This window comes from Lepidochelys olivacea (genome assembly GCF_965140295.1).
Source record: "Lepidochelys olivacea isolate rLepOli2 genome assembly, chromosome: 13".
In the NCBI taxonomy this organism is placed as follows: domain Eukaryota; kingdom Metazoa; phylum Chordata; order Testudines; family Cheloniidae; genus Lepidochelys; species Lepidochelys olivacea.
Window position 1 is genome coordinate 34,916,584 of NC_140423.1, and position 25,046 is coordinate 34,941,629.

The 25,046-nt window shown below is 52.9% G+C and overlaps 2 protein-coding genes across 4 annotated transcripts; both read left to right on the plus strand.

The window, feature by feature from the left end:
• Window positions 1–1,049: 1,049 nt before the first annotated feature.
• Window positions 1,050–5,142, plus strand: LOC311529649 (uncharacterized protein). The gene is made up of 2 exons (XM_084645780.1): window positions 1,050–1,067; window positions 2,557–5,142. Exon 2 carries the CDS (start codon window positions 2,568–2,570, stop codon window positions 3,597–3,599), a length of 1,032 nt encoding a protein of 343 aa, XP_084501906.1. The 5' UTR covers window positions 1,050–1,067; window positions 2,557–2,567; the 3' UTR covers window positions 3,600–5,142.
• Window positions 5,143–14,404: 9,262 nt separating this feature from the next.
• On the plus strand, window positions 14,405–23,616 carry LOC311529602 (ribonuclease-like). Of its 3 annotated transcripts, XM_084645658.1 has the most exons (5): window positions 14,405–14,462; window positions 16,617–16,703; window positions 20,914–21,074; window positions 21,552–21,769; window positions 22,813–23,616. In XM_084645658.1, the coding sequence occupies exons 4-5, from the start codon at window positions 21,755–21,757 to the stop codon at window positions 23,266–23,268; spliced, it is 471 nt and encodes a 156-aa protein (XP_084501784.1). In that variant the 5' UTR covers window positions 14,405–14,462; window positions 16,617–16,703; window positions 20,914–21,074; window positions 21,552–21,754; the 3' UTR covers window positions 23,269–23,616. The 3 variants fall into 3 exon arrangements, 2 of the variants coding, with proteins under 2 accessions (XP_084501784.1, XP_084501785.1); XR_014713847.1 differs by lacking the exons at window positions 14,405–14,462; window positions 16,617–16,703; window positions 20,914–21,074 and adding an exon at window positions 22,664–22,732 and having other exon boundaries at window positions 21,383–21,769; window positions 22,813–22,901; XM_084645659.1 differs by lacking the exons at window positions 14,405–14,462; window positions 16,617–16,703; window positions 20,914–21,074 and having other exon boundaries at window positions 21,406–21,769.
• Window positions 23,617–25,046: the final 1,430 nt, after the last annotated feature.

Here is a 25,046-nt window from a genome sequence, read left to right on the forward strand (position 1 = left end):
CAAAGATTGGGACTGGGGTTATTACCCGGTGTGTCTCCAGGCAGTAGAACAAAGAGGCGATGTCACATGTACATAGATGTTGTGACTAGAAACAACGCAGTGCTGCTCCTCCGTTACAGGTTTCCCTCGCCGCTGGTTGGCTCCCTTTTCTAAACCTGACAGGCATGAGGCAGTGGCCTCGTTTGCCTCGTTGGACTGGTCTGACTCCGCCTGTCCATGCCATGGAATTGCAATCTCAAAGACTTTGCATTTGCACACAAATCGAAATCCCCAGATGGAACAGGGAGGATTCTGAATTCTTCCGCTACCCTAGCTGTGCCCTTTGGGGAGGTGGATGAATTTCAGCGATGGGAGAACCCCGATGGAGAATTGCATAGCCGCAAGCTGTGGGAGTGGCGGGCCATTGGGACTGAGGTTATTACCCGGTGTGTCCCCAGGCAGTAGAACAAAGAGGCGATGTCACTGCGAGAGGACGACAAAGCACCAAGGAACCTTAATGCTGTGCTGACCTCATTGTTTTGGTCTGCTTTCCCCCACCGTGCTGTTCTCTCACATTAGAATCATAGAATCATAGAATATCAGGGTTGGAAGGGACCCCAGAAGGTCATCTAGTCCAACCCCCTGCTCGAAGCAGGACCAATTCCCAGTTAAACCATCCCAGCCAGGGCTTTGTCAAGCCTGACCTTAAAAACCTCTAAGGAAGGAGATTCTACCACGTCCCTAGGTAACGCATTCCAGTGTTTCACCACCCTCTTAGTGAAAAAGTTTTTCCTAATATCCAATCTAAACCTTGAGCTATTTCACAAGGCGGGAGGGAACAAAGACAAGATACACTGGGGTTGTGTCCTGGTACAGGCAGGGAGTGCTGTCACGTCCAGACTGGTATAGAATGTGGTTACCAAATCAGAGCCAGAAAAGGCATGCAACAAGTAACGGCTGGTGGGGGATATGTGCCATTCCCTCCAGCTAGTGGATATCAATACAGGCCTCCTAGATGAATGTGTGTGCAGCGCATTTGCTGTGGACGGTGCACACGCCACCAGATTAATTGCTTCCCAAGAAGGGGGGTATGTATGTCTCCGTCCTGCCCTGTGCTGCTTTCCTTCAGCTCATCTGGTTAGCTGGTTAGCATGGCAGTTTGGGCTCATGGACATTTTTAATATTGATTCGCAAGAGCAACTGGCTATATATCTGTCAGTCATCCTGAGGGGACTGGGGGAGAAGGGGGTCCCAGGACAGAGGGGATCCTGAGGGGATTGGGGGAAGTGCAGCCCCTGGGAACGGGGGATTCCTGGGACCCCCTTCTCCTCCTGAGAATCCCCCGTTCCCAGGGGCTGCATTTCCCCCAATCCCCTCAGGATCCCCTCTGTCCTGGGACCCCCTTCTCCCCCTGAGAAAGGGGGATCCTGATGGGATGGTGGGGAAGGAGAGTCCCTGGGAACGGTGATCCTGAGGGAATGGGGGAAGGGTGGTTCCCCGGGAAGGGGGATCATGAGGGGAAAGGGGGGTCCCTTGGAAGGGGGATTCTGAGAGGATACGGGGAAGGGGAGTTCCTGTGAAGGGGGATCCTGAGGAGATGGGCGAAGGGTGGTCTCTGGGAAGGGGTGACCCTAAGGAGATTGGTGGAAGGGCGGTCCCCAGGAAGGGGGATCCTCAGGGGATCGGGGGAAGGGGTTCCCGGGGAACAGGGATCCTGAGGGGACTGGGGGAAGGGGAGTCCCAAGAGAGGGGGGAACAAAGGTTAAGCCATAGCCTATGCTGCCCATATCGCCCTGTACCATGGGAAAAATGCTCCTTTATCTCATTGGGAACATTTGCCAGCCTGACTCCTGATCATTGGGGTGCTCTAAGTACCCTGGCTTGCTTTCTCGGAGCGCTGATCCCCCATTCTCCAGCTAGCATCGGGAAGCCTTGAGTGCAACTATCCTCCAAAAATCAAGTTCTGAGCTGGCCCCCCCACACCCAGAGGCTATTTCTGAAAACTTTGGTTTGAATGTTGCAGCGGGTTTGGGAGCCTAAAGCGTCAGGGACTGAAGAAGGGCAAAGTCTTGTTCTTAATGGTATCGTTTAGAGCTGCTCCTCCCCACCCTGATCTCAGCTTCCCAGCCCTTATCCCAGGATAGGGTCCTGTTCATCACAGCCGTAGGTAGGGTGACCAGACATCCCAATAAAATCGGGATTGTCCCGATTTTTAGGTCTTTGTCCCACATCCCGACCGACGCACGGTCGGGATGCCATTTGTCCCGATATTGTGGCTTTGGCCGTTCCGGTGTTTTTTTGGGTGTTTTTTGCTTCGGGAACTCCGGCCATTATTTTTTTTTTTTTTTTTTTTGCTTCCCCCATGTGTCCTGATATTTTCTCCGTTTCATCTGGTCACCCTAGCCATAGGCCCCACCATGCTGTCTTATGGAGATTGTAATCTCTTCTCAGCTGGGACCCTCTCTTACCACATGTATGTAAAATGCCTAGCAGAACAGGGCTGTGATCCCAGCTGCGGGCTCTAGGTGCCACTCCAATACAAAATAATTAATGGGAAGAAACTATTTTATCTTCTAGTGCTGAACACCATGCCTGCAATAGTCCCCAAGAGCAAAGCCCAGGGGGTCGATTTCTGCGGAGTGGGCGAGTATTACTACATCGTCCGCTCAGACCTGGGCTGCTACATGAGGTCGACCAATTTCAACCAAGGAAAAGATCTGAACGTGTATAGTCTGCACCCCTCCTGCCAGGGCGGGGAGCACTATCTCGCCTACCAGGATGACCTCTTCTACATCATCAAAGGAGGGTCTTATCGCCGTGTGTCCAACATGAACATGGACACAGCAGCCGTAGTCTACAATCTCCACCCCAATTGCCAGGGAGGAGACCATTATCTCTCAGCCTTTGGGCACTTCTACATTGTCTTCCAGAGCAAAGGTGTCTACCGCAAGGTCACCAACATGAACACCGATTCTGATGCTGTCGAATACAGCCTCCACCCGTCCTGCAGAGATGGCCTCTATTACTGGGGTGTCAGGGGCTATTATTATTTTGTCAAGCCCCATGACGAATGGGGGATCCAGTATTATCGAACCACCAATTTTCACGAGAACGTGGATGCCGTAACCTATTCCTTCCACCCGGATGTGGTCAACTTCCTCCCTGGTGGGTTGGCTATCACCCAGGGTTCAGCTTTCGGCACCTGGGAGGCCATCAAGACCATCTCCAATGATTCCAACACGCCCATCACCTGGAACAAGAAGATCACCAGGAAGGTGGGCTATGCCAAGGAGAAGATGAGCAGCATAGAGCACAACTGGAACGTGAGCATCTCAGCATCATACCAGTCAGGAGCCCTCACCGAAGCCATTGCCAAGTACCAGTTCTCCCTCACTACTCAATACGGCGGGAAAAGCGTCAACACGGAGAAGGAGAACTGGAGCGAGGCCACCGACGTGGAAGAGTCTGTCAGCCTGACCCTGCAGCCAAGAGAGAAGATCTACATATGGCAGTACCAGCTGGGCCTGGGCAAGAAAAGCGTCTTGTTCTGCCGTGACATGAAATTCAACGACAATCCAAACCCACCTACTGAAGTCCCCCTGCCGCCTTCTAACCAGTGATCTGAAATAGGGAGCTCCCAGGAATACCTAAGGGCCCGCTCGCTGCCTTGCAGTATTGCTAAGAATTGGGGTTGTCGGGGGTATATTTAGGGTTAGTATTTTACAGTAGTCGTAGTGGCTTTGCAGTGCAGGGTGTTTAGTGAGGCCCAGTCTGCCCTTAGGAATAGCAACTAGGATTAAGATACAGAGACACAACCCTGCAATCTACCATAATGATCGTACCATGGGCTTCCAGAAAACCGGTTGCCAACGGGTTTGCAGCTAACATGGCTGGAAAAGCATTTCCTGAGCCAGCATGGACAGAGCATTTTTTCACTCTTTGACTAGAAGGATCAACGCTGCAGCATCCCCACCCAGCCGAGCCATGCTGAGCACATACTATTACTCCCAGGGGGATTCTGCACCAAAAAATTAAAAATTCTGCACCAAAAAATTTAAAATTCTGGGCAGAATATTTTAAAATTCTGCAAAATATCACATATATTATTTATCAAAATAACACGATTTAATCACACCAGTTTCAATTATTTTCATAATTTATTTCAAAATACCTGTAACAACACAGACACACAAAAAATTCCCCGTTTCTCTGCCCCCTTCCCGGCAGAGCCAAGGAGAGGGGCCAGACACTCGCACCCCCTCCCCGCAGAGCCCAGGAATCCAGAGGGACAAACAGCCTGATGCTGGGTCCCGAGCTTGTGTGGAGTTTCCTGCACGCTGCCTCCTTCTTACACGGGGTGCGGGGAACTGCTGCTGCTGGGAACCCTCCAGTTCCTCCCCCACCTCTTACCAGCAATGTCCTCTATGTGCGAGCTGGGCTCTGCCGGGTCCAGAAGCCCGTAGTGGTGGCCAGCAGCTCTGCAGCCCATTTCTACTCGGGGGGAGGAAAGGAAATTCTGTGTGCACAACATTAATTTTTGTGCAAATTCTGCATTGCACAGTGGTGCAGAATTCCCCCAGGAGTAACATACACACCAGTTTCAGGCGGGTTTGTACTTAACAGGGCTCCACCGTGCCTCCGCTGCTACTCCCCGGGCTAACACAGGTGCATTGCTATTTGCACTCGCAGGAGTATATGTGCATGAGCGAATGACACCCCTACCTCATAGTGCTGCCGTCGCTCTGGTTCCACTCTCCTGTCACATGGGATCAAGAGGTTTGCTCAGGGAGCGCTGTGATTACGCCTCTGCAAGCTGGGATTTTAGGCAGGAGTTCGGTGGCTCACTCCCAGACATAAAATCAGCTCTGGGATTGGGAAGTAACCCTTACACAGCAGGCAGAGATCACCACCCTTCAGTGATCTGCACAGATCACAGGTGAAAAGGGTGGGGGAAGAGCCTCAGTGTGTTTTCTCAGTCACATAGGATTGTGTGTAGTTTTATTTTGTGCCTGTTGTTACTTCTGGCTATGAATTAGCCAAGTCAGTTTTCTCAAGGGCTCGTCTTTACTAGAAGCTGCGACCAAAGACTCCAATTTCACATAAATAACTTTGTATCAACAAAATTATCCGAAGCGTAAAATAAAGTGACTCCTGCCGTGTTTCTTCCTTTTGTTCGTGTGCATGTTACTTAACGGGAGGTGTGCTGGAGGGGAGGGATCGGGACTCATTGCCCAGACGGCTTCATAAATTCCGTTCCTAAAAACTGGACAATGCGTTGCAGCACGTGGGGCAAAACTGTCCACTAGGCAAGAGAAATGAGATCAGGACGAAGGACAAGTTTGGGGCTCTTTCCAATGAGCTTCAGAGCTCAGGGCATCTGGGGAATGGAATATGGAGCCTTTCATCTCTAGGTCCCCAACCTAGCTCCAGATCAGGGTGAAAGGCTCCTCCAGAGAGACTGGGCAGCAGACTATGCAGCCTTTCACCTCTAGGATGCCAAGTGAAATCCAGCCCAGCTGAGGATGTGCTGGCTCAGCGGAGCGTTTGTGTCAAGGAATGGGATACAGAGCCTTCCCTCTTACAGGCACCACTTCCAACCTGGCCCTGTGTTAGTGGCATTGGCTAGCTCAGAGGGGACTGAGGAATGGCATGTGCAGCTGTTGCTCCTTTTGCCCTGAGTGCTTCGCTAATATTGCAGCTGTGGCCCATTAAAATAAATCGGGGAGTTCCCACGTCAAGCTATCGTTTCAGGCTCTCTGCAAACTCAAGTAGACTTGGCTGCCTCAGTTGCTCTCAGGTCACATTTGGAAGGTTTCCTTCTGAACCATAACAGCTACAGACATAATTACACAAATATAGCCCTACCACATAATTAACAAACAAACAGAGGAACGCTAGCTCCAGCCTCGTTGCCTTTCTGGACACACATAAAAATGCAGCATGCATCACAAAGCATTAGCAAATCACACTGTACTCATTTTTAAAAGCAACACTACCCAAACTATTTCATAACGCTCTTCTTCCCCGTCATTCCCTAGATCATAGAATCATAGAAGATTAGGGTTGGAAGGGACCTCAGGAGGTCATCTAGTCCAACCCCCTGCTCAAGGCAGGACCAACCCCAACTAAATCATCCCAGCCAGGGCTTGTCAAGCCCAGGGCTGGCAGAATGGAGCGGGTTGTGGTCGGGTGGCTCCACTTCTTGCCACCTGGTGAGTACAGGGCGGGCCTGACCCCACACTCACGGGGCGGCGGGAAGTGGAATGACCCAGCCCCAGGCCGCTCTGATCTGCTCCCCTGGTTCCCAGCCTTCGGGTTTGGGGGGCAGAGGGAACCGCCCCCCAGCACTCACCAGCAGCTCGGCTGGGAGCCAGCGGCACAGAGCGGGCTGGGGCCGGGTCGCTCCAATTACCGCCGCCCAGCGAGTGCAGGGCAGGCACGACCCCTGCTGCAGTCCTCAGTGCAAGGGGTGGAGTGGCGGCGGGGCTGGGGCGGAGCAGAGGTGGGAAGAGGTGGGGCTGGGGCAGAGCAGGGGCCAGGGCCATGGGGAAGAGGCGGAGCAAATTTCCAGGAAATTTGGTGCCCTACACAGCTGCATATTTTCTGTATGGGTAGGGACGGCCCTGGTCACGCCTGGCCTTAAAAACCTCTAAGGAAGGAGATTCCACCACCCCCCTAGGTAACCCCATTCCAGTGCTTCACCACCCTCCTAGTGAAATAGTGTTTCCTAATATCCAACCGAGGCCTCCCTCCCCACACCGACCCCCGCAACTTGAGACCATTGCTCCTTGTTCTGGCGTCTGCCTCCACTGAGAACAGCCGAGCTCCATCCTCTCTGGAACCCCGCTTCAGGGAGTTGAAGGCTGCAAGCAAATCCCCCCTAACTCTTCTCTTCTGCAGACTAAATAAGCCCAGTTCCCTCAGCCTCTCCTCATAAGCCATGTGCCCCAGCCCCCTAATCATTTTCATTGCCTTCCGCTGGACTCTCTCCAATTTGTCCACATCCTTTCTGTAGTGGGGGGGCCCAAAACTGGACGCAATACTCCAGGTGTGGCCTCACCAGTGCCAAAGAGTGGGGAATAATCACTTCCCTCAATCTGCTGGCAACGCTCCTGCTAATGCAATCCTGACCCACAGGCACCTGCAAACACACCTCTTTTTTCTCCGCACTGCACCCCAGTGTACTCAGCCACTCATTCCCTCACCCCTCTAATCCCCCACCCCTCCCCTGGCTCCCCAACAACAACCTTTTCATGGCATGACCAGCGGCCCCTCTCCTGTGCCCTGGTGCCTGAAGCATCCATGTTCCCTCCTTACCTGGAAACATCAGCTCACAAGCACTTTTCTTCCTCCTCCCATTTACAGGTTGTGATTTTCAAAGGGATTTGAAAATCTCAATTCTCATTGGGCCTTCGAATTCCTTCAGCAGCTTTGCAAGTGGCAGGATTCACCGTGGAGGCCAAGGAATAAATAAACTTAGAAAACCAAGGAAATTAAAGGCAAAAAACATTGTGAGAGTGAAAATGTTATTCTTTTACTTCACAACTTCCTCCCTTTTCTCTGGGTCTTTTGACATCAAATGATCCCAAATCATGATTCATGCCCTGGGCAATACTAATTGACAGGAACATTTAATGGGACAACGTAAGTCATCAGGAGAACCTGTGATGGCACTAGAAGCAGTGGGGCTCTGTCAAGGTGTGAGCCATCTCTGTGCACCCCCTTGTGGCCAGGCATGGTGCTCCAAGTCTGACATGCTTTAATCTCTGCCGATTGGGGCAGTAATAGGGTTGCTTTCACAGCCCAGGGCAAGGAAGGACCAATACGCACCAACAAACCAACGTCCCCCTGTAATTCAGCTTCCGGAGTGGAGTAATGATGAACAGGTCATAAGGTCCTCACCTCAGCTCATATCCAAAACTTAAAGGCCCCAGAACAAAGCCCTGGTTAGGCTAGTCTCCTGGGGCTAGAGTCACAAAGGGACTTAGGTACATCAGAGGTAGTCAGGTACTAAAGCCCAAAATCAGGCCACAAAATCAGGCACAAAACCCCCACTCAGCTGCCTCCAAACCCTATAGGCCCTAAACTCACTCAGCACCTAGGGTCCCAGATATTATTGGGACCCTCCCACTATTCAGAGCTTTGACTTATATAGGTACTTAGTACCCCTCCACACACATACTGATTTTCCACACTTGCCATCTGGTCATCATAGCAACACCCAGCACCAGGGGGGGCCCTCTTCTAGTCAGGGTCTGTGCAGTGCCCCACTCTGGGGTGAGCTTGCAAACCTTGAGAAGCACTAGGAGTGGCAAAGGGCTCCCACCAATGGTCTAAGATAAGAGTGATAAGTGAAGCACTTTTTCCTGGTGGTGCAGACGTCGCTCTGGTTCCAGGCGATGGAAGCAAATGCACCTGCTCTGGCTACGCAAGGTCTGGCTGATCACAGCTTCACAGGCACTTCCTAGACTCACCCTGGACAAAGGAGGGACTCTCAGCAGCACGAGTGTGCTGGTTCTCAGCAAAAGCGGTGAGCACAGAAACCCCCCAGAAGGGAATCCAAAGATTGTTCCCCGGCTCACATCGTGGTCGGAGCGAGAGGTGAACTGGTGCACGTCTTACCTTCCTGTTCCTGTTTCTTGGCTGATTCATGGAGCAGGTCCTCAAAGAATCAATCCTGAAGCACTTACCTGAGAGGAAACTGATCAGGAACAGTCAGCATGGATTCACCAAGGGAAGGTCATGCCTGACTAATCTAATCGCCTTCTATGATGAGATTACTGGTTCTGTGGATGAATAGAAAGCAGTGGATGTATTCTATCTTGACTTTAGCAAAGCTTTTGACACGGTCTCCCACAGTATTCTTGTCAGCAAGTTAAAGAAGTATGGGCTGGATGAATGCACTATAAGGTGGGTAGAAAGTTGGCTAGATTGTCGGGCTCAACGGGTAGTGATCAATGGCTCCATGTCTAGTTGGCAACCGGTGTCAAGTGGAGTGCCCCAGGGGTCGGTCCTGGGGCCGGTTTTGTTCAATATCTTCATAAATGATCTGGAGGATGGTGTGGATTGCACTCTCAGCAAATTTGCGGATGATACTAAACTGGGAGGAGTGGTAGATACTCTGGAGGGCAGGGATAGGATACAGAGGGACCTAGACAAATTGGAGGATTGGGCCAAAAGAAATCTGATGAGGTTCAATAAGGATAAGTGCAGGATCCTGCACTTAGGACAGAAGAACCCAATGCACAGCTACGGACTAGGGACCGAACTAGGGACCGCAGTTCTGCGGAAAAGGACCTAGGGGTGACAGTGGACGAGAAGCTGGATATGAGTCAGCGGTGTGCCCTTGTTGCCAAGAAGGCCAATGGCATTTTGGGATATATAAGTAGGGGCATAGCGAGCAGATCGAGGGACGTGATCGTCCCCCTCTATTCGACATTGGTGAGGCCTCATCTGGAGTACTCTGTCCAGTTTTGGGCCCCACACTACAAAAAGGATGTGGATAAATTGGAGAGAGTCCAGCGAAGGGCAACAAAAATGATTAGGGGTCTGGAACACATGACTTATGAGGAGACGCTGAGGGAACTGGGATTGTTTAGTCTGCAGAAGACAAGAATGAGGGGGGATTTGATAGCTGCTTTCAACTACCTGAGAGGTGGTTCCAAAGAGGATGGTTCTAGACTATTCTCAGTGGTGGAAGAGGACAGGACAAGGAGTAATGGTCTCAGGTTGCAGTGGGGGAGGTTTAGGTTGGATATTAGGAAAAACTTTCACTAGGAGGGTGGTGAAACACTGGAATGCATTGCCTAGGGGGGTGGTGGAATCTCCTTCCTTAGAAGTTTTTAAGGTCAGGCTTGACAAAGCCCTGGCTGGGATGATTTAATTGGGGATGGGTCCTGCTTTTCAGCAGGGGGTTGGACTAGATGACCTCCTGAGGTCCCTTCCAACCCTGATATTCTATGATTCAGTGATTCTATGATTCCTGCCCCCTGAACTCAGGGTTGCGGTTCCTATCTTTCAGCAGGAGAAAAGGGTGTGTACGTAATGTTTAGGGGGCCCAGAAAGCATGTGTGCAAAACCGGGACACTTGTTTTTCCTGGCGGGGGAATAATGGCATATATAAGACACAGCCCCGAATAGCGGGATGGCACCAATAATATCTGGACATCCGGTCATCCTAACAGCAACAGCTGAGGAGCCAGAAGGCTGAGGGTGGGTGTCCTTGTTGGACCACGGAGTGGGGGACACAAATTGTGACACCCACACAACTTTACCGCTGCCCCCCTGGAATCGGCAAGCACCACAGGGAATTAGCCGTGTGCATGGCAGCTGCAGTCCCTGGGTTGGGTGCAGCCGAACGGTGAGGAGATAAGACGGAGCGGCTTGGCAGAGCGGTGGTTGTGATATGAGGAGATCTGGAGATCAGTTTGAGGAGTGGGGCAGAGCTTGGTGATGGAGAAAATATGGAGGGGCCCTGCCCATCTTGGCTGGCCTCAGGTCCCTCGCCATGTGCATGATCACAGGACAGAGGCGCATGTGCAGCACCAGGGACCCGGAACCCCTTGTCCCAGCACAGTGTTGCGTAGGTGTCGTCAGCAGAGGAGTACAGGGGTCTCCTTGCCAGGGGACTCACCAGCAGAGGGCCGGACGGTGCAGAGGGCAGCAGAGGGTGGGGGTGGGGATGGGGAAGGGGCAGCTATACTGTATAATGGGCACGAGGGGCAACAGAGTGTGGGGGTGGGGAAGGGGCGGCTATACTGTATAATGGGCACAAGGGGCAGCAGAGTGTGGGGGTGGGGAAGGGGCAGCTATACTGTATAATGGGCACGAGGGGGAACAGAGGGTGGGGGTGGGGAAAGGGCGGCTATACTGTATAATGGGCACGAGGGGGAACAGAGGGTGGGGGTGGGGAAGGGATGGCTATACTGTATATTGGGCAGCACAGAGTGGACACCCCATGTCGATAAGCCGGCCTGGAGCAATAGCTCTGAGACATGTGAACGGCTCCATTCTGCTTAGCGGTTGTTCCCATTCCCCACCCCCAGTGGCACTGCTGCAGGGCCTGTTCCATGCACCGATGACGCCTGTTCTCAGCTCCTTCCCCCGCTCGCAGCCCTGTGTGCCTGGTGCCGCTCCCTGCATGCCCTTTATTAGTGCACATCAGAGCACCGGAGCATCCTCACCTGCTGGGGAACCCGCTCTCCTCTGGAAATGGGGGACTTATTGCTGCTCACGGCTGTTGTATCCAAAGTAGGGGCATTAGTCCGGGCAGGGAGCCAGCTGTACAAGGGGACGTCCGCCCTGTGTCGGGGCAGTACGTGTAGAGCTGTGGTTGAGCTGGGCCCCTGCAAAGACCAGTGTAGCCACGGCCAGAGAGGTTATCCCCCTGCGTATGTCTTCAGGGTCCCAGCTGGGATTGTGCCAGGGGCTGCCCATGGCGCCCTGGCTACACTGCTATCTTTAGCGAGCGGGTTCGATCAAAGCTAGTGTCTCCACACGCTGCATCCCGATTGCTCTCTGGACAGATCCCAATTGTACAGTAACTTCGAAGGGCTCAGAGCTAAATGAGGCCTCCTTATATTTCCTGGATGAGTAACTCTAAGAAGTAACCACGACCTGCACAAACCTCATGGCTTGATCACTTGCTCTGTCCATTAAGAGCCAGATTTTCAAAGGTATTTAGGCTTGTAGTAGGATTTTCAAAAGCATGTGGATGCTTTATTCTTATTGATTTCAATGAGTGCATTTGAAAATCCCACTAGGCAATAAAATTCCTTTAAAAATCTGCCCCTTCCTGACTTGTTCAATTGCTGATTCAATAGCAAACAGGACTGTCCGTTCATTCATTGACTGGCTCAGCCCCAGTTGTTTTCCCAATTTGAGCAATGTATCTTCTAATATTGGGTTAGTTTCATAAAGCTGAAAAGGAGCCAGCCTTAATGAGAAGTTTAATTGCTTTTAAAGGCTTCCTTGTTTACTGATTTTTAATAACCTCCATAAAAAGCACACAGAGCTGGTTTTTCTTTCACATTCATGGCTGGGCCAGTAACTCTGTGTATTTGAGGGCCCCCGCAGGCTCTCGCTCTTCCTCCAGGGTAATCCACGTGCCTTTGCCATCTCCTTAGACTGGGCCCCTGGGCCTGAAGCCCCCCTGCTGCAACCCATGAGCTCTGCCCAGCAAGTCCATGAGAGACAGCCCCTGACGGAGACTTGGCCGCGCTGCCGGGATGAACGCGCCTAGCCCAGCATTGGCAGTGACGGTCACACGGCGCTGTCAGAACAGTCGGGTTCATGAGTCACCTGGACACAGCCTAGAACGTCCTTAGGGTAGCACAGAGAGATGAAGGGTGAAGTGTAGACCGTGCTGGGTAGTCCAGAGCCCTGCCAAGCTGAATTAACCCCTTGGTTCAAGCGCTGCCTGACCTCCAGGTGAGAGCCCCGACTTCTCCCAGGCCCCAGCTCTCATCCTCCACCTCACACCTCCCAGTCCTTTCTTCTCCTGCTGGGGGGTTGTTCAACTTCCCTGCAGAGAGGTGGGGCAGTCCATGCCCCTCGCGGTCCTTGGATGCTAGGTGTTGGCTCCTCGGGGTTGTCTTCTCAGATGCTCCCCTGAGATGGAGACTTAGGGTCAGATGGCTAGGGGACACCCACACATATGTGTCTCAGCCTGCCCAGAGAGCCAGCAGTCCCCTTCCACTCATGGTGCAACAACACAGCACATAGGGGAAACTGAGGCACAGCCAGGCCTCATAAACATATTACAGAATATTCCCACATTGTCACACGCTTCAGCGGGCAGATGCCCTGGGAAACGATCGGCAAAGGGAAGAGTTCAAGCAGCTGCTCTTGCGATTCCAGGAGATCTCAGCAAAAGACGCTTCTGGCTGTAGAGAACCCAAGTACCAGGCGCGCCGCCTGTTTTGGGGGCCAGTACAGGGTACCGGGCTGCTTACGGGGCTGTACAAAAGACACTGGATAGGCTCTTGGACAGGAGAGTTATACAGGAGTGTCACTGTACTTTGAATAGTCCAACCCAAAACCTAACGGGACCTGGCAACTTCTAGTAGACCACAGACAACTTGGTGGGACTTAGCTCCAGGGATACACTTGCCAAGGGCTGCGGTGGCAGCTCAGTCCCTGGCAGCTGGTTTTTGAAAAGCTCTGCCCTCGTTCAAACAGGAATCAATTTGGGGCAGCTCGCCATCCTGTGCTCTACAGGAGGTCAGACCAGAGGATCGCAATGGTCCCGTCTGGCTTTGGAATCTATGCGGCAAAGGAGCTCAGGTTTTCTAAAGCCAAACTCTTCTCTGCCCTGGAGGTCGGGGTTGGACTCCCCACTTGGGTCCGGGTGATCGGTGTCAATCAGTTAATCACCGACATGGCCCCTGGAGGACATGCTCCTTTGGGGATGCCGATGCCCCTCCAGAGTTCAGCCTCTCCCTGCGCTGGGGTGATGCAGCTGCCAGGGAAGATGATAAATATTCACTGACAAAAAAATGACAGCAATGCAGCATTCTGGCTGCCCAGCAGTATACGGCGCCCTTCCGGAACACCGTTTGCAGCAAAACCGGCACCTCTGACGAGTTAAGGGACCTGCCTCCCCGGAGAAGGTTAGGTTTTGATTCCTGCTCCCCCAAAGACCTGCGGGGGGTGCCATGCACTCACAGGGGGTATTCCTCAAAGGAGCGAGACCACCATGCCAGCACCAGAGCTGTGGTTCAACCCCCCAGGTCTGGGCAAAAAAAGAATAAGTTGCAAAAATACATCAACGGTGAGAAAAGCTGGTATTTTTTTCCAGGCAGCCTGTATCTCAGGAACCTCTGGGTCAAATAACCCCAAATTTGGATCAGTAACCCTAAGGGGTGCGCCTTGGCAGAGGGTGAGAGGGGATGCAGTAGGGGGCATTCCACCCTTGGAATCAGAGCTGACCCAAATGCCCCAGCATGGTGCTGGGGGGCAGAGAGTGGGATGGGTGACTCAGGAAGGGGTGCTGTGCCCTGGTCTGTGCTGATGTTTGTGCATTTTTCTACAAAGCGCCCAGCCACTCCATTAACTCTGCCCTGGCAATGTGGGTTAATTCTGCTGCCGGGTTGCATCACAGAATTGAGGAAATCTGCCTCCCACGGTGCCATGAGGATGTGCATCCTGACCCGGCACCGGGACGCCACCCAGTGCTAGTCACTGCCCCCCCCCAGCACCCCGGAGGGCACTGGGATGGGGACCCTAGTGCACAGCGAGGGGCAGGTCATTGTGATAAGTGTGAGCAGAGTATGTCCCAACCACCCTGCCATGGGTCAGGGCAAAACTTCCCCTTTCGATGGGGCGTTGCCGCTTCTTGTGGGCCTGGATTATGAAATACTTAACGTCAGATATTTCTCTGCCACCAGTTCCCTCTTCTTTTAACTCTTATGCAGCCAGGGGGAGGCCAGCTCTGCAGACAGCTGGATCAATTCTCCGGGGGAAACAGAGGCACCAGCACTAGGGTGAGTGGGAGAGCATGGGAGAAGGGCACAGGTATAATCCAGGCAGGATTGTTCAGCAGTTTAGCTAGTAGAGAGGAATGGTAGGAAATGCACCAAAGAGGAGTTCAGACAAGGCTCTTCTCTCCTATACGTTCCAAAGGTTTGTACAAAGAAGGTGGGTGTTGTTTTACAGGGGGGAAAACTGAGGCAAACAAAACTGAAGCTGCCTACAAGAGGTCAGTGGTTGAGCCAGGATGAGAATCTAGGGCTCATGAATCCCAGCCGGGGTCCCCCCCATCCCTTGTTCAAGACTACTTGGGATCCTGAGGGAATGGGGGAAGGGTGGTCCCCAAGAAGGGGGGATCCTGAAGGATTGGGGAAAGGGGAGGTCCCTGGGAAGGGGGATGCTGAAGGGATTGGGGGACGGGGGTCCTCTGGAAGTGGGATCCTGAGGGGATTGGGGGAAGGGCAGTCCCCAGGAAGGGGGATCCTCAGGGGATTGGGGGAAGGGCAGTCCCCAGGAAGGGGGATCCTGAGGGAATGGGGAGGGGGGGTCCCACATGAGGGGGGAACGAAGGTTAAGCCATAGCCCATGCTGCCCATATCCCCCTGTACCATGGGAACAATGCTCCTTTATCTTGTTGGGAACATTTACCAGCCTGACTCCTGATCGTTGGGGTGCTCTCAGTACCTTGGCTTGCTTTCTTGGAGCGCTGATCCCCCATTCTCCAGCTAGCATCGGGGAGCCTTGAGTGCGACTATCCCCCCCAAATTCAAGTTTTGAGCTGGCCCCCCCAAACCCAGAGGCCATTTCTGAAAACTTTGGTTTGTCGTTGCAGTGGGTTTGGGAGCTAAAACATCAGGGACTGAAGAAGGGCAAAGTCTTGTTCTTAAAGGTATCTTTTAGAGCTGCTCCTCCCCACCCTGATCTCAGCTCCCCAGCCCTCCTCCTGGAATAGAGTCCTGTTCATCGCAGGTTCATGCTGGTTTATGGAGATTGTAATCTCTTCTCGGCTGGGACCCTCTCTTACTACATGTTTGTAAAATGCCTAGCAGAATAGGGCCATGATCTCAGCTGGGGGGCACCTGGTGCCTATAGCGCTGGGCCAGGGGCAGCAGAGCCCGGGGCTGGGTCCAGCTGGAGAAAGTCCCCCCGGGGTGGGCACACAAAGACTTTCAATGAAAGTCTGTCCCTGGTGCAGGCCCCAGCTGGGGGGAAGGAGAAGCTGCTGAGCCTGGGCTCCCAGCTCCTCCTGGAGGCTACAAAGCTCCACCCCCGTGTCTCTGTTCATTCTTTTTCCTGCTTCCTTTCTTCCTGACGGTCCTCGTTCCCCCAGCCCATTCCTGGCTCCTTCTGCACCGACTTGAGCCGGGGTCCCCCATGCCCTTTTAAATTGCCTGGGCCTCTGGGCAGTTGCCCCCTTTGCCCTGCCCTGTCAGCGGGGCCTAGTTAAGGGGCTGATATGTATACTAAAGATTGCTAAAGACAGACTCTCCTAGCTTCTCCTGGGGATCTGGTTTCCTGTCTACTGTAGAGTCATTGTCAAAGATTGGGACTGGGGTTATTACCCGGTGTGTCTCCAGGCAGTAGAACAAAGAGGCGATGTCACATGTACATAGATGTTGTGACTAGAAACAACGCAGTGCTGCTCCTCCGTTACAGGTTTCCCTCGCCGCTGGTTGGCTCCCTTTTCTAAACCTGACAGGCATGAGGCAGTGGCCTCGTTTGCCTCGTTGGACTGGTCTGACTCTGCCTGTCCATGCCATGGAATTGCAATCTCAAAGACTTTGCATTTGCACACAAATCGAAATCCCCAGATGGAACAGGGAGGATTCTGAATTCTTCCGCTACCCTAGCTGTGCCCTTTGGGGAGGTGGATGAATTTCAGCGATGGGAGAACCCCGATGGAGAATTGCATAGCCGCAAGCTGTGGGAGTGGCGGGCCATGGGGCTTTTGTTAAAAAGGATATTGCCAGCACTGAGTGGAATATAACGCTGCTAATGCCGCTTTGTCCTTTACTAGCCTTAACAGGAAGCCTGTGGGTGAATGGGTTTGTACATGGAGGTGAACCAGGTTGGCAAAATAAACATTAATGGGGTGTATTAGGTAGCGCCAGAAGAGGACAGAGTTAAGGTTGTGCTGGCATCTTAACTTTTCATTGCCTGTTTTTCAGAAGACTGCCTTTTGCCCTGCGAAATGTTCTGCGAGAGGACGACAAAGCACCAAGGAACCTTAATGCTGTGCTGACCTCATTGTTTTGGTCTGCTTTCCCCCACCGTGCTGTTCTCTCACATTGAGCTATTTCACGAGGCGGGAGGGAACAAAGACAAGATACACTGGGGTTGTGTCCTGGTACAGGCAGGGAGTGCTGTCACGTCCAGACTGGTATAGAATGTGGTTACCAAATCAGAGCCAAAAAAGGCATGCAACAAGTAACGGCTGGTGGGGGATATGTGCCATTCCCTCCAGCTAGTGGATATAAATACAGGGCCTCCTAGATGAATGTGTGTGCAGCAGATTTGCCGTGGACGGTGCACACGCCACCATATTAATTGCTTCCCAAGAAGGGGGGTATGTATGTCTCCGTCCTGCCCTGTGCTGCTTTCCTTCAGCTCATCTGGTTAGCTGGTTAGCATGGCTGTTTGGACTCATGAACATTTTTAATATTGATCCACAAGAGCAACTGGCTATATATCTGTCAGTCATCCTGAGGGGACTGGGGGAGAAGGGGGTCCCAGGAAAGGGGGATCCTGATGGGAGGGAAGGAGAGTCCCTGGGAACGGTGATCCTGAGGGAATGGGGGAAGGGTGGTTCCCCGGGAAGTGGGATCATGAGAGGATTGGGAGAAAGGGTGGGGCCTGGCAAAGGGGGGGTCCCTTGGAAGGGGGATCCTGAGAGGATGGGGGGAAGGGGAGTTCCTGCGAAGGGGGAGATGGGCGAAGGGTGGTCCCTGGGAAGGTGTGACCCTAAGGAGATTGGGGGAAGGGCTGTCCCCAGGAAGGGGGATCCTCAGGGGATTGGGGGAAGGGGTTCCCTGGGAACAGGGATCCTGAGGGGACTGGGGGAAGGGGGGTCCCACGCGAGGGGGGAATAAAGGTTAAGCCATAGCCCACGCTGCCCATATCCCCCTGTACCATGGGAACAGTGCTCCTTTATCTTGTTGGGAACATTTGCCAGCCAGACTCCTGATCGCTGGGGTGCTCTAAGTACCTTGGCTTGCTTTCTCGGAGTGCTGATCCCCCATTCTCCAGGTAGCATCGGGGAGTCTTGAATGCAACTATCCCCCCAAAATCAAGTTCCAAGCTGGCCCGCTTTTCTTCCCGATCATTCCCTAGATCATCCAATCATAGAAGACTAAGGTTGGAAAAGACCTCAGGAGGTCATCTAGTCCAACCCCCTGCTCAAAGCAGGACCAACCCCAACTAAATCATCCCAGCCAGGGCTTTGTCAAGCAGGGCCTTAAAAACCTCTAAGGAAGAAGATTCCATAACCGCCCTAGGTAACCCGTTCTAGTGCTTCACCACCCCCCTAGTGAAATAGTTTTTCCTAATATCCAACCTAGGCCTCCCCCCGTCCCCCTGCAACTTGAGACCATTACTCCTTGTTCTGGCATCTGCCTCCACTGAGAACAGCCGAGCTCCATCTTCTCTGGAGCCCCGCCTCAGGTAGTTGAAGGCTGCTATGAAATCCCCCCTCACTCTTCTCTTCTGCAGACTAACTAAGCCCAGTTCCCTCAGCCTCTCCTCATAAGCCATGTGCCCCAGCCCCCTAATCATTTTCATTGCCTTCCGCTGGACTCTCTCCAATTTGTCCACATCTTTTCTGTAGTGGGGGGCCCAAAACTGGACGCAATACTCCAGGTGTGGCCTCACCAGTGCCAAAGAGTGGGGAATAATCACTTCCCTCATCTGCTGGCAACGCTCCTGCTAATGCAATCCTGACCCACAGGCAGCTGAGAACACACCTCTTTTTTCTCCGCACTGCACCCCAGTGTACTCAGCCACTCATTCCCTCACCCCTCTAATCCCCCACCCCTCCCCTGCCTCCCCAACAACAACCCTTTCATGGCATGACCAGCGGCCCCTCTCCTGTGCCCTGGTGCCTGAAGCATCCATCTTCCCTCCTTACCTGGAAATATCAGCTCACAAGCACTTTTCTTCCTCCTCCCATTTACAGGTTGTGATTTTCAAAGGGATTTGAAAATGTCACTTCTCATAGAATCATAGAATATCAGGGTTGGAAGGGACCTCAGGAGGTCATCTAGTCCAACCCCCTGCTCAAAGCAGGACCAATCCCCAACTAAATCATCCCAGCCAGGGCTTTGTCAAGCCTGACCTTAAAAACTTCTAAGGAAGGAGATGCCACCACCTCCCTAGGTAACGCATTCCAGTGTTTCACCACCCTCCTAGTGAAAAAGTTTTTCCTAATATCCAACCTAAACCTCCCCCACTGCAACTTGAGACCATTGCTCCTTGTTCTGTCATCAGCTACCACTGAGAACAGTCTAGATCCATCCTCTCTGGAACCCCCTTTCAGGTAGTTGAAAGTAGCTATCAAATCCCCCCTCATTCTTCTCTTCCGCAGACTAAATAATCCCAGTTCCATCAGCCTCTCCTCATAAGTCATGTGTTCTAGTCCCCTAATCATTTTTGTTGCCCTCCGCTGGACATTTTCCAATTTTTCCACATCCTTCTTGTGGTGTGGGGCCCAAAACTGGACACATTACTCCAGATGAGGCCTCCCCAATGTCGAATAGAGGGGAACGATCACGTCCCTTGATCTGCTGGCAATGCCCCTACTTATAGATCCCAGAATGCCATTGGCCTTCTTGGCAACAAAGGCACACTGTAGACTCATATCCAGCTTCTCGTCCACTGTAACCCCTAGGTCCTTTTCTGCAGAACTGCTGCTGAGCCATTCGGTCCCTAGTCTGTAGCGGTGCATGGAATTCTTCCATCCTAAGTGCAGGACTCTGCACTTGTCCTTGTTGAACCTCATCAGATTTCTTTTGGCCCAATCCTCTAATTTGTCTAGATCCCTCTGTATCCTATCCCTACCCTCCAGCGTATCTACCTCCCCTCCCAGTTTAGTGTCATCTGCAAACTTGCTGAGGGTGCAATCCACGCCATCCTCCAGATCATTAATCGAGATATTGAACAAAACCGGCCCCAGGACCGACCCTTGGGGCACTCCACTTGATACCTACTGCCAACTAGACATGGAGCCATTGATCACTACCCGTTGAGCCCAACAATCTAGCCTGCTTTCTATCCACCTTATAGTCCATTCATCCAGCCCTTACTTTTTTAACTCATTGGACCTTTGAATTCCTTCAGCAGCTTTGCAAGTGGCAGAATTCACCATGGAGGTCAAGGAATAAATAAACTTACAAAACCAAGGAAATTAATTCAAAAACTTTGTGAGAGTGATTCTATGATTCTAGGAAGCTTCAAAGCTTTGTACAAAGAAGGTGGGTGTCGCTTTACAGGGGGGAAATTGAGGCAAACAAAACTGAAGCCGCCTACAAGAGGTCAGTGGTAGAGCCAGGACTAGAATCTAAGACTCGTGAATCCCAGCCTGGGTCCCCCACATCCCTTGTTCAAGGCTACTTGGCTCTGAGATGGTGCCCACTAGCTGCAAAGACCTGAGAGTTGGGGCGTTCAGAGCTGTAACAATTCTCTCACGCCTGCCGCCATGGGTCGCTCTCAGAGCAGCTCGGGCGTGGGCACTCCAGCAGCAAAGACCTGCTCCAAAGGTCTCAGGACTGAGGGGAGTCTCAAGTGCTATTGAAGTCTCCTGGTGCAAAGTTGGGGTTTTGCCAAGGGAGGCCCAAAATACAGCACCCCCAGAAGCAACCACTTTTTAAAAATACCCTCCTGCTTCCACACTGCTTTTTTCCCCACTCGCTGCTGGAGGGTAAAGCTCCAGGCAATATTCACGTAAAACAGACTGTTGTGCTCAGGTAGCACCAGGAACCAAGATCCAGTTTCCAGACCTATGATTAGGGCCCTACCAAATTCACGGCCCATTTTGGTCAATTTCACACTCATGGGATTTTAAATATCCTAAATTTCATTATTTTGGAAATTTAAATCTTAAATTTCACAGTGTTGTAACTGTGGGGGTCCTGACCCAAAAGGGGGTTGTGCGGGGGCCACAAAGTTATTGTATTGGGGTTGCAGAATTGCCAGCCTTACTTCTGCGCTGCTGCTGGCGGTGTGCTGCCTTCAGAGCTGGGCAACTGGAGACCAGTGGCTGCTGTCCGGGCGCCCAGCTCTGAAGGCAGTGCAAAGTAAGGGTGGCAATACTGAGACACCCCCCCCCCTAAGAACTTTGCAACCCTCTCTGTGACCCTTTTCTGGGCCGGAGCCCTCCCCCCACCCAGTTTGAGAAATGCTGGTGAAATCTGTATAGTATAGGGTAAAAGTACACAAAAGACCAGATTTCAGTCTGTGACACATTTTTCACAGCTGTGAATTTGGTAGAGCCCTACTTATGATTCCAAAATTAGTGTCTACGCTGCAATGTAAGGCCGTGCCTCACCCTGGATTCAAGCCAACCACCCCACTCCTTTGCATCTACACTGCAACTGTGCTAACCCAGGGCTCAGACCCAGGACCCTGCAGGGCAGGTGGGCAATGTTCCCTCTAATTTTTTACATCCATGTGCAGAATGAATTTTGTTATGTGCACCAATATGGAGGTGATGTGTGGCGGGGGGTGGGGCTGAGGGGTTTGTAGTGCGGGAGGGGGCTCAGGGCTGGGGCAGAGAGGTGGGGTGCAGGGGGGTGAGGGCTCAAGCTGGGGGTGCAAACTCTGGGGTGGGGCCAGGGATGAGGAGTTTAGGGTGCAGGCTGCCCAGGGGCTGGGCTCAGAGGACTCCCCCCAGCCCTCTCCCTGTTGGCAGCAGCTCCGGGGCTGGGGCTGGGGCTGGGGGAGAGACACCTCTCCCTGCCGACAGCAGCTCTGGGGCCAGGGCTGAGGCACCTCTCCTCCGTGGCGGCAGGAGCCCCGGGGCCAGGGGAGAGGCCCACGGCAGCCCTGCATGCCCCAACTTGCTCTGCTCCACTCCCCAGTACCCATCCACCTCCGACCTCTCTCCTCTCCAGGCCCGTGTAGCTATGCTCCTGTGCAGCCCTCAGCCGTGCAGGTTAGAGGGAACTTAGCTGGAGGGTCCCAGCTGAAGTGAAGCTGGGACCCAGAGGCTGAGCCCTACTGCTTTACAGTGTAGACGCAGCGCCGCTTGACTCAGGTCCTGGGAATCAGCTGGAAGTATCCCACAGTTCCACAGGACAACTTCCTTACTCCTCTCATGGCCACAGCTCAGGTCAGTGTGGACCCGTTCTCTTCTGACCACATGCACTATCAGAGAGCTGCCTGGTTTGGCAGCAGAGAACGAACCCAGCAAGCCTTTTGCAAAGCCAGCTGCTTCCTGCTCACAGTCAGGGCAGGCAGAAAAGTTTTCCCATGGGCCCTAGGGCTAGAGCGGCCATATTGTGGGGTGCTAGGGGGTCTGCAGGCTGCAGTGTGGGTGCCAGATCCCCAGGTTTGAGCCCGAGTTAGAAAAGCCCTTTGGTTAAAATACCACATAGACGCCCAAGCTCAGGGTTCCCAACATGGCTCGGCTGAGTGGTGTCCCACTAACCCTGAGCTTACACTGCAATGTAGACGTACCCTTAGGAGCAGGGGAAGTTTGGCAGCACAATCCCTGGGATTGGCAAGCATTCAAAACACTCTAAATCCCACCCACCTGGGCAGAGCGCCTGGATGTTTGGTGTGGCACATCGGTGTCTGGGGCATTGCCAGGGTCACTCGGGCAAGGGGATCCCTTCCAAACCACTCTGCTTTACATGAACGACTAGCAGACTGGCTTGGAAATGGCTGGGCCATGGTTGGGGTGAAGAGAAACTAGGGGAAGGGGGTTTCAGAGTAACAGCCGTGTTAGTCTGTATTCGCAAAAAGAAAAGGAGGACTTGTGGCACCTTAGAGACTAACCAATTTATTTGAGCATAAGCTTTCGTGAGCTACAGCTCACTTCTGCTGTAGTTTCCACGGTATGCATCCGATGAAGTGAGCTGTAGCTCACGAAAGCTCATGCTCAAATAAATTGGTTAGTCTCTAAGGTGCCACAAGTACTCCTTTTCTTTTTAGGGGAAGGGGGGGAAAGCTAGGGTAATGCCACTGCCATGAGGCCATTTAAATACTGTATGTTATGTGATAGAGTGACACTGGCATCCTCTAGTCGCCGCAGCCTTCGGCGAGGACAAGCCCTGAAATCACTGCAGCGGAGGTGAGTCGCCCAAAGGGGGTCCATGCCGTGCTGGTCTCACATTCCCATCTCACACCCACCTCCCGCTTTCTCCCCTCCAGCCAACGATGAAGAAAAGGATGGGTCCAGGCCTTCTGCTGCTGATTTTCCTCTTGCTGGCCTACATGGCCATGGCCAGGAGGGAGACGCCGTACGAGAAGTTCCAACGGCAGCATGTCGACACCTCCAGGAGCTGGGAGCCCGACCCCAACCGCTACTGCAACCTCATGATGCTGCGGAGGAACATGACGGTGTCCAGCTGCAAAGAGCTCAACAGCTTCGTCCACGGGGTGCTGGCGGGGGTAGTTGCCATCTGCAGCTCAGAGGGGACATGGCATCATGGGAACTTTTACTACAGCAACTCACCCTTCCCAGTCACAGACTGCCAGACCACAGGGGCGTCCCTCTGGCCCCGCTGCATTTACAGGGGAGTCGTCAGCCATAAGAGAATTTGTGTCGCCTGCACAAATGAGCAGCCTGTGCACTATGCCCTGCCATCGGTGTGCAGCGGCCCGTGAGCCGTGGGGTGGACATGGAGACCTGCAACTCCTCTGGGCTTTGGCAATGCTGGCAGCCCTGCGCGCCCTTCCTCCTCCCCAACAGGGTATTTGGACACCGCACTGGGGACAGCAACAAAGGCTGTTATTCCTTTTTCTATGGCAAATTATAGCTGCCCCTTCCCCTCCCCCACCCTCTGCTCCCCCTAGTGCCTATTATATAATGTGGGCACCTTTTCCCCATCCTTTATCCATGGAGGGGGAGGCGAGGGAGGGGTCAAAGTGCAGTGGAGATGTTACCAGCCTGAGCCCTGGATGCTGTTTTCTCTTGCTTCTTCCTGCAATAAAATACTTTTTGCAAGTGCAGAATGGCTGAGGGGGGGTTGTGGGGGATTTGCTATAGGCAAGACAGCACTCCCTATTTCCAGTGCTTCAGTAGCAGCTGACAAACATGACTGTCTTGCTCAAAAGGGGCAGGGAATGGGACATGGGACCTTTCTCCTCTATGGGGTGCTGGTTCCAGACAATTTTCCTTTCCCATGAGACGCCAGGTGGGAGACAGCCCATGAGAAAAGCTGGGTGTGAAAATCTCCCGACATGGTGCAAATCCCCTTGGGTTTAATGTTGCATATAAAATATAGCCGATACACAGGGACAAACCAAAGCACCAGTGTCTAGGCAGGGCTGCAGCGTGTGGAGACACCATCAGTCCTGGGAGAGGGACGGCACAGCTGGGAATTTCATGGCAAGCCGCCAAACGGCCCACGAAAGATGTGAATGCCTGATCCTGCACTTCACAAGCCCAGGGCAGGAACCCCTGGGTTACAGGATTAAGTGTGTTGTTTTTCCTCATTAAACCCCCTTTTCCTTATCCCCTTTGCATCTACTCCACCTTTCCACTGGGGTTCTGGGGAGGCTCCTGGCTGGGCCTGGTGGGGCTGCTCCAGATGGAGGGCCCTGAAAATAGGATCCTGTAGCAGCCAGCCCCCCCACACACACTAGCCTCCTGGTCCAGATGTGTCAATTCCCAGATGGGTTTGGGGAGGATGAGACAAGGAATTCATGGCCCGGGCCCCCAAAGCATGGGGCTCCTGGCAGAATTTGAACCCACAACGGTGAAAAAGTGCTACCCCAGAAAGTGCTACCAAATCCCCCCTCCCAAATGAGGTGACTCTCTCGTTCCTCTCTTACGGGAGCTGGCGTCTGGGCAGACAGACTTCTGGTGGTTCCTCCCATCCGATGACAGACACAAGTGAGCTCTGTCAGATGAGGGTTAATTTCCTCCCATGACAGTAAACAATTAGAGCTCACGGCTGCTTCTAACCAGGATTTGAACCCATGACCATGCACACGGTAAACAACGTGCACAGCCCCAGACTTGGGCACTCCCTGTGCCCAGCTAAATGGCTCTGTCCTAACCCGCTCATGGCCTCTCCTGGTGCCAAAGGCGTTTCCTGTACCAAGCAGCCACAACCTTGCAATGGAGATACACTGATGGTCTCTGTTCCTAGCTGCATGGCTTTACGTTTAGCTGGATCCAAACACACATTGCTTGCTTAGGCCCAGTTTACCAACCAATCCACATTGTCCTCTAGCAGTGACCCCCGGCCCTTGTTATTTACCATCCCCCGTCTTTGCTGAAAACTTGATCTGTTTTTTCCAGTCCATTGATACAACCGGTCAATAGCCCAGAAGATCCACCTGGCCACAGGGGGCCCAACCCGGCAAGAGCCAAGGGCCCGAACCCTGACACTGTCTCGGGGAGAGGAGGAAAAATGAGGCCCCTGGAGCTGGGCATC